Source organism: Habropoda laboriosa, unplaced genomic scaffold, assembly GCF_001263275.1.
Source record: "Habropoda laboriosa isolate 0110345459 unplaced genomic scaffold, ASM126327v1 scaffold816, whole genome shotgun sequence".
NCBI classification, from domain to species: Eukaryota; Metazoa; Arthropoda; class Insecta; order Hymenoptera; family Apidae; genus Habropoda; species Habropoda laboriosa.
Window position 1 is genome coordinate 126,372 of NW_017101002.1, and position 8,555 is coordinate 134,926.

Below are 8,555 nucleotides of genomic sequence, written 5' to 3' on the forward strand. Positions count from 1 at the left end.
TAAGTATATGTTGATTTTTAAATTTTTAAACAAGACTTACATACTTCTCCAAATAATTGTGTAATTTCTGGAGACGTTATAAAATCACCTTGTTTTCCAAAAACGTCTTTATTTATATAGTATCCCATAGTTGGGTGAGTTAAAACTTCTTTCATGTAATCAGCAATTGTAATAGGTCCACAAGCTAAAATTTTTGAGTATAAATAACGATAAAGATTTTCTGATTGTCTGTTGTCCGTTGAAAAATTATGCGACGAGCAAGATAAAAATCTTTTTCGGCAATTCAATGATACTTTTGTATGAAATAATTTATAACTTTTCATATATTTTTTAAATATTCGAATTGTAATCATATCGACAATACTTTACTCAACAATGTGTAATATAACTTATAGTTTATAGTTATGTGTTTCACCATTGATTACAAAAACTGATTAAAGAAAGTTATTTATTTGCTTTATTATTTCTTATGCATACATTTAACCGCTGAGAAATAATTTTGTAACTATTACGTTACTTAAAAAAGAATTATGAATTAATTTTTATTCAAAAATTAAAATGCATAATCAAAGATACTCTATTATCTGACTAGCAATTTAGAAATATAATATTCTCTATATAAATTGTAATTCATTGCTACAAATCATATGTTTTTTGAATAGATGGCAGCAAATATTCCATCTTTGTATTTATGTCTCAAAATTAGATTTGAGATAATAACTATGTTTTTACATTGATTTTACAATTACTACTTGCAGAAGGAATAAACTAAAAGTGCTAATGTCAATGAGTATTTTTTTAATACGTAGTGTATTTATTTTTTAATAATTTGTAGTGACACTTTTATGTTTTGTTAACACTAACCTAAACCGGTGGCAAATGTAGATACACTTTCAAATTTAACAATGTACCAGATTACGAAAAATAAATGGATGTAAAAATGAAATTGCAGAAATCTTTACCACCACTAGTTGAAGGCAAAATTTATGGTTATTTAAAATTTGTCATAGATGAAGTTATTTGGTCAAAAAGAAATTTTGGTGAGATCAAAGTATTAGCATCTTGGTGGGGAGAAAATAGTAGAGCTCAATTTAGGTAAAGTATTTGTAATATTTTAAATGATATCATTTTTCTTGAATAGTTCCAATATTACTAATTAAAGTAATAAAATGTAATTTATCATTAAATATTTTAACCTAAATTATGTATTGTGTTATACTATAATATATTGGTTATATTTTATGTCTTTCATACATCTTACATTGAATATTTTGGAACTCCTTAGTTTTATAATTCGTCCTATATGTTTTAACATATATCTTTTCCTCACAGACCAGCAGACATTACAAAAAATGTGACAAGATCAGAACAAGAAACAACTGAAATTTATGCCATTCGTACAAGTATTAATCTTTTTGAGGAATATGTTAAAAATTGTGAAGCTATAGAATTAGTGATTGTTAGTGAAGAAACAAATACAATTATAGGAACATCTCAAATTGTAGATTTATTAGAAATCTTCAAATGCAAACCATATTTTAGATATGTGCCAATAATAACAAATTCTGAAAACAAAATAGGAGAAATTCATATTTCTATGAAGTTAGAACATATGACAAAAACTTTTAATATGCAATTAAAAACATACAGACATGATGAAATGCAGGCTATTGATAATACCTTACTTTCAGCTATTAATAGTTTAAGGAATGAGTATGATGTAGCAACTGATAAATATACCATATGCAAAAAAATACAGCCTGGAGAACATGAAACTTATAAATCTATTTTAAAATTGAAAAGAACAGGCCTTCAAGCACCTGTTAATAAATTCAATAATGAAATAACTGATAAACTTGTTGCTCAGGTTGTTGCAAGAGCACAAAGACTTAGAGGAGCTTTACTAAAAGAAACATATAATGGAGATGAGTTGTCATTTAGTGATAATTCAATAAGTAATATTGCTACTGAAAATGAAGTAAAATTAAGTAAATGTTTTTTGGGTAATGATGTGACTTCTTCTGATGAGAGTAAAACATTGTGTACATTAAGATCATTTTTAAATCCAAGTTGGACAGATATGGCATCAAACGGCTTAAAAATTCACAAATATGATGAAAAAAGCACATCAAACAATATATCTTCTATAGGAATTAACTCTGCCATAGAAGATACATTATTAAAAAAAAAATCATGCATTGATTCAAAAGGTTTATTCATTGCATAATAAAATATTCATTCTTTGCAAATTTTTTATTGTACTAATGAAGATTGTATTCTATTTTAGATACTGAACTATTTCATCTTGTCAATTATATTAGAATTAAAGTGGAATCATTTATTCTAAGTCCTGCTGGGTATAGACGTGTGAAATCTTCTTCGTTATCACGTATGTAAATTTGTGGAACTTGAAAACTTGAGATGCATATTAACATTTAACATATATATTTTATGTACTAAAAAAATATTTTTTGTAGATAACGATAATACTGTTTTATCTACAACATATTACATTCAATATGATATGACATTTGATTATATTAAAGAAACTGAAAAAAAATGGGTAAAAGAAAACAAACCTGTAAGAGTATGCTTTAAAAAGCAAACAAACCAAGGTATATCCATGTTATAAATACATGCATTATATATAATATACTTTACATTAAGTTTAGAATTAATTGAAATTATTTTACAGTGATTTATTTTAATCATGATGCCACATATAAAGTATCAAGATTGAAACAGCATACAGAACATTCTATAAAATTTAAAATATTTGTCCGCCATCTTAATAAAAGATCACTTATTGAATTAGGCAGTGCCACTATTCACGTTAATGATATTATAAAAAGTGAAAATTGGAAAATTGCACAACACTTAATAATTCTTAATAAAGGAATAAAAATAGGCGAATTGAAAATAATTATTGAATTAGATTTAGATTCTTGTCATTTTGAAAAACAGTATATAGGTAAGCATACATTGATTAAAAAACGAATGTTCACATTAAAGATTTAACTATATTACATGTTTTTAGATAGTATAATGTCTGCTAAAGAAAACATTCCTGTTTTGGAAACACAACAGTTGTTAAATGAAACTAGACATAAAAGAAGTAAAAGTGCAACAGAAACTCATTCTAAAACAGAATATAGATAATAAAAAGGTTGATACAAAAAATCAAGAAAATAGAATAGAAGATAAGGTACAAAAATATAATTAATGTTATAAATGTGCTCCAATGAATTATCTTTGATAAAACAATGATTATTACATAGGTTTTACTCCATGGTTTAATATATGTAGCTGAAGGGCAAGAACTACCAGAGTTAAATACATATTTAATATGCAGGACATTTTGGAGAGAGGATAAGACTAAAAGTGAAATTTGCAACAATACACAAAATCCATTGTATCAATTTTGCCAAGTAAACATATTATTTTTTTTATGCTGAACATTCACATATTTATATACTCATATATATATATTTTTTTTTTATATTCCAGGTAGTACCTCTTATTTATGGTGATGATTTATTGGAACGTATTAAAGACAATTACATAGTCATTGAAGTTTATTCTAGAAATAATAACATAGATAATCTACTAGGATTAACAAAACTGTCTGTACATCAGTTATATATTGCATATAGAGATCCACGAGTACTGCCTCATTTGTTATTATCTAAGGTACGTAATTTAAAATTAATATAATTTTAATTATTTAAGACGTACAACATTTTATAATTTATTATTCCAGTATCCCGTGGTTAGTGTAGATGGATGGGTACCAATTATAGATCCTGTATCTGGTCAATCTTGTGGTCAATTACTTACATTAGTAGCTCTTGGAACTGCTGAACAAATTGCATTATTAGAAATATCTAGAGGCTTGCGAACTGTTGGTACTTTATCGCAAATAGTACATTCAGAAAATTTATCTGATTGCACAAAGTATTCACATGATATGCCACTAACGCATAATACATATGAATTGCGATCCAATAAAGAAGTATTTTCGCAAAATAATTCTCAAATACATGCAATCAATGAAAAGTTGTATTCTGCAAATTTAAAAACTCAAGAGTGTCAGACAGATATTTCAACTGTAAAAGAATTTAAGTTTAATAAGGAATCGCAAGAAAGTTTAACTTCGGAACATTCTACTTTACATAATACAGTTGACCATTTAACACAGGTTTTAACTGTTAACAAAGTGATCATAGATCAAGCGGCACAAACTGAAATAAGCTTGGAAGATAAGAAACAAACAGACACGGAAGAACAGATGTGTATAAGTGAATTGAATTTTAATAATTCCGATAGCGAAAACAGTAGTGTTAGACACAATTTTCATTTACCAACAGAAACATATAGAAGCGTTGGTGTTGGTGCTGAGTATAATGAAGATATTGATTACCAACTAAATAGTGGTCATAATAATACAACATTTGAGTTGCCAACTGCAATTCATACAGAAAATGAATCAACGAATTTTGCATGTGGTCAAACAACGTTTAGAGCTATCGTAGAGATTGAATGCGCATTACATTTACCAAAAGTAGAGACACATAATGAAACCATTGAACCAAGTACATATGTATCATTTCAAGCCAATAAATCTGATTATTCAAAACATTTAAATTCGTACACGATTACTAATGTTTTTCCATATAGTTGTAATCCTAAATGGAATTGGAAATGTGATACAAAATTACCAACAGAACTGCTTTTACATGTACGTTATTCTTCTGATTTGTATACATAATTCATTTCCTTTCTTAGCAGAAATTATAAACACTTTTTTTTAGGGTGAAAAAAGGTTGATTTTAAAAATTTGGCGTATATTAGACACAGGTATTGGTATGGAAATAAACTTAGAGAGAGATGTTGTTATTGGATTTTCTGCTATTGATCTTTCCATTTTAATTAATGGTTTCCCAATAGTGTCTGGTTGGTTTCATATAATGGACTTCACTGGAAAATGCAACGGACAAATTAAAGTATTTTAGATTTTATTTATATATGTTATGATATTTGTTTTTGTGTACTTTACTATTTATGTTTTAGATATGCATAACACCAATGGATAATTTATCATTATTTGCAAAGCCTATGACAACATTAAATACAACACGACTGCCAACATGTTCTAAGTCTCAACTAAATTGGTTTCCAATGTATACTTATGAAATGCATTCTGGTAATATGGAAAGAAATAATACCAATTACACTTTATCAACAGTTACACAGGAAGAAGAAAAATCAATACATAGCGAAAATCACTTAAATGACTCTACAATGCATACTGCTTTAGAAGATGTATCCATGTCATTTTTATCTTTATCCTTAAAGTAAGTAAATTTGACTACATTCCTTTATTTTTCAATATAGTTTTTTTTATAGTTATAAATGTAATATTTATGTTTTTCTATAGACAAAAATTAACCGAATTAGATGAGATTACAAAACGTCTAGAATCACGATTGCGTGATGTTACAAATACGGCTTTTGAAGATGACTTGGAAAATGAATTTGATTTAAATGATCCAAATAGCGATAATGAAAATATCGATTCTAAAATTGATGATCCAATAGTATCCATTGCTACAACGGATTGCAGTAGTAGAATATGTCAAATATCTCAACTAGATAAAAGATTATTGCATAATACAGTTATTACAGAAAATGAAAATCAGAATATATCACGTGAAACTAACAATCAAAATAGTTTGCCTCAAACTTATATTAGTTGTAACAAAGCAACTATTTCTGAGATAACGAAACCGAATTCTCCTAAGACATCGAATTCTTACAGTAAACGAAATTTATCAAATGATAATTGTCAAGTACAACACCAAAGTGAACATTTAATGAAAAAGATTAGAACATTAGATAACACTTTCACTGGCTATCCAGAACAAGGAACAAAAACACACATAAATTATTTACTTGATAAGCTATCTTTACAATTTCCCGTACAATCACATTTAAGTAAGACTGTGCCAATAAGAAAAAGTGTTACCAATTTACTGACAAATTTACAACAAAGTAATAATAACTTACAAGATAGTAGTAAATGTAGCAAGGAGGTTAAAATATGTACAGTACCTACTCAGACGGATAATATAAATGAACAAACTATTAAAAATTTGGAAAGTACAGTAACAGATTGTGTGACTAAGGGTGTGGCGGATACGTGTGATAATAGAAATTCACCCGAAGTATCGATGAATTCGCAAATTGCTAATAGAATGTCAACAGTAATACGTGAAGAACTAGTTGCTGAAGAAAATAGCAATACATCAAAATGCGACGAATTGACAACTCATCTTTTAACTTCAAATATTCGTCATATGGATTTAAATAACATTTTCAATCCACTTTTATATCAACATTTAGTGCCTGACCTATATTATTCAAATGCTTCACCTGAAGAAGAAACTATCAAACAATTAGATAATCGGTATAGTAAAGTTTTCAGCACATCGATAAGTAATAGATTAAATAAAGTATGTAATTTAGTAGAGACCAATGAACATTTCGAAAATGCTGAACTTTTTAGAATGACACCTTCTGGAGTGTCGGAAAATATTGATGATAGCATTGATTTAACTGTTCTCCATAAAAGCAGTTACAATGATCTATTAGCAAGTAATAGTACAGAATCAACTACTACTATATCGGCTGAAAAATCATTGATTAAATCTATTGATTCAGAAATAATTGAAAATGGTGACTCTACATCTTCTGAAACATCTGTTCTTGTATTTTCAAGACAAGCTCCTGATGGCGGTAACCCTATAGAAGATAACAGAAAACCGTTAATTATACAACAGAAGGATGATATTCAAGATTCATCATCAAATACTTATAACTGATGTGCAATTGAAATACAATGTCAATAATTATAGTCATAAATTATATTTATAAGTATCATGACTATATTAGGAGTGGTTTTCTTATTGCACATAGTAAGTAAATATGAGAATAAACACCTGTATATTTTTTGGTATATTTATTTAAGAAAGAGTGGGTACATGTAAACTGATTCCTTAAACTTGATATGTAGTATTATGCGTATATAATTTATGGTTAGATAATTTGCTTATAATGTTTACTTGATGTTTACAAAATATCTAGTATACATATATTAATATAAAGGTAATATTTAATATTAATCTGTTAAAAAGAAAAATTCCTTTTGTGTGGACTGATTACCATGTAAACATTATAATAATATCAGTGCACAAATACACATTAAATGGAATCTATTACTAATATTAATTACATATGTTATTTAGACTATCTACTATATATAAATATACATAATTTGACTATTTTTATATAATTTTTGTGTACATAAATAACAAAAATATTTGTAGTAATGAATTATATAAAATTTGACTGAATTTGAAACATGTCAAAACGAATATAAAAATCTTCTTTAAATAATAAATATTCACTTGTTTTGCTATATTTTTGAACAATCAATTTTATCTTGGTATGAATTATATAGTATAAATTAGTTATATTTATTCATTAAAATAAGCAGAAAGATAAGTTTCCCTACGTATCCATTGTGCAGCACTTGTAGGATGCATCAACCATATTTTTGCAGTTGTAGTTTCATGTTGATGTATAATTGAACAATCTCGTATTTTCTAAAATAAATAAATAAACAGTTAAATATGTGTACATGTATATACCCATAATTACAATTTAGTATATAAGTCTTACATGAAATTGTTTTAATTCTTTTCTTTTATATTTTGTTTCTTTTTCATATTCTTTGTTTTTACATGATCTACATAAAAATATTTCATTTTTTAAATGCCAGTAATCACCAGTTATTTTTTTACCACATAGTTTGCAAAAGTCTGAATTTTGACTGCAACATTTTAGATCAACTCCAAGTTTCATTTTCACTCTTCCACCAAAACTATGTTCAAATGTAATACTTCCCTTTTCAGTGCTAACATACATTCCTGGACTATGTTAAATGAAACAATAATTAAAATAAATAATTATATAAAAAGTTATTAGAATCATTCTTGTTATATAAATGTAATACCCTGGAATTGTATTGCTCACAAATGTTTTCCTTTTGCTGCTACAGTCAAATGGGTACTTTGTTTTATGTACTTGTTTCGGAAATGTAGAGGTGTTGTAATCTGATGGTGATGGATAATTATCATTGAATTCAATTTTTTTACTAAATCTAGCAATTCCACTGTAACCTGTTTTACTAATACTATGAGAACAAGGCTGCAAGCAAGCGCATAATTTTAATAATCTATGTTTAATTTCTAAAAATATATTACAAATGAACAATAATTTAATGTTGAAAACAAAACTGAATCAATGATACCTTAGTTTTAATTGCTTTAAACGATTTTAAGACATTATATGAATTTGGTGCCACATTTGAATGATCTTCTAATGTATAATACTTCATAAATGGACTCATACTCTTTTTTGAAGTGTCACGAGGACATCCTGATCCAAAACATATTTTTTGTTGTTCTTGTTTTTGAATGACATATTTAAAACCT

At 26.9% G+C, this 8,555-nt stretch overlaps 3 protein-coding genes across 3 annotated transcripts in view; 1 reads left to right on the plus strand and 2 right to left on the minus strand.

Annotated features, from left to right (window-relative positions):
* Positions 1–170, minus strand: part of LOC108577736 (NADH dehydrogenase [ubiquinone] complex I, assembly factor 7 homolog) — a 1,450-nt gene extending 1,280 nt beyond the window's left edge. Inside the window, exon 1 of the mRNA XM_017940928.1 lies at positions 37–170. Coding sequence (XP_017796417.1) covers positions 37–155 — 119 coding nt within the window. The 5' untranslated portion in view covers positions 156–170. The remainder of the gene's footprint in view (positions 1–36) is intronic.
* A 749-nt stretch (positions 171–919) lies between these two features.
* LOC108577737 (C2 domain-containing protein 3) lies at positions 920–6,881 on the plus strand. Its single transcript, XM_017940929.1, is given in 14 exon segments — positions 920–1,095; positions 1,333–2,210; positions 2,288–2,389; positions 2,478–2,615; positions 2,696–2,971; positions 3,038–3,138; positions 3,140–3,205; positions 3,279–3,428; positions 3,508–3,690; positions 3,761–4,012; positions 4,058–4,738; positions 4,812–5,003; positions 5,071–5,354; positions 5,438–6,881. Coding segments are annotated over 14 exon segments (4,914 nt in total). The 5' UTR covers positions 920–928.
* Positions 6,882–7,535: 654 nt separating this feature from the next.
* Positions 7,536–8,555, minus strand: part of LOC108577835 — a 1,202-nt gene continuing 182 nt past the window's right edge. The window contains exons 2-5 of the mRNA XM_017941045.1: positions 8,372–8,553; positions 8,075–8,268; positions 7,741–7,993; positions 7,536–7,664 (exon numbers count right to left, since the gene is read on the minus strand). Coding sequence (XP_017796534.1) covers positions 7,536–7,664; positions 7,741–7,993; positions 8,075–8,268; positions 8,372–8,553 — 758 coding nt within the window. The remainder of the gene's footprint in view (positions 7,665–7,740; positions 7,994–8,074; positions 8,269–8,371; positions 8,554–8,555) is intronic.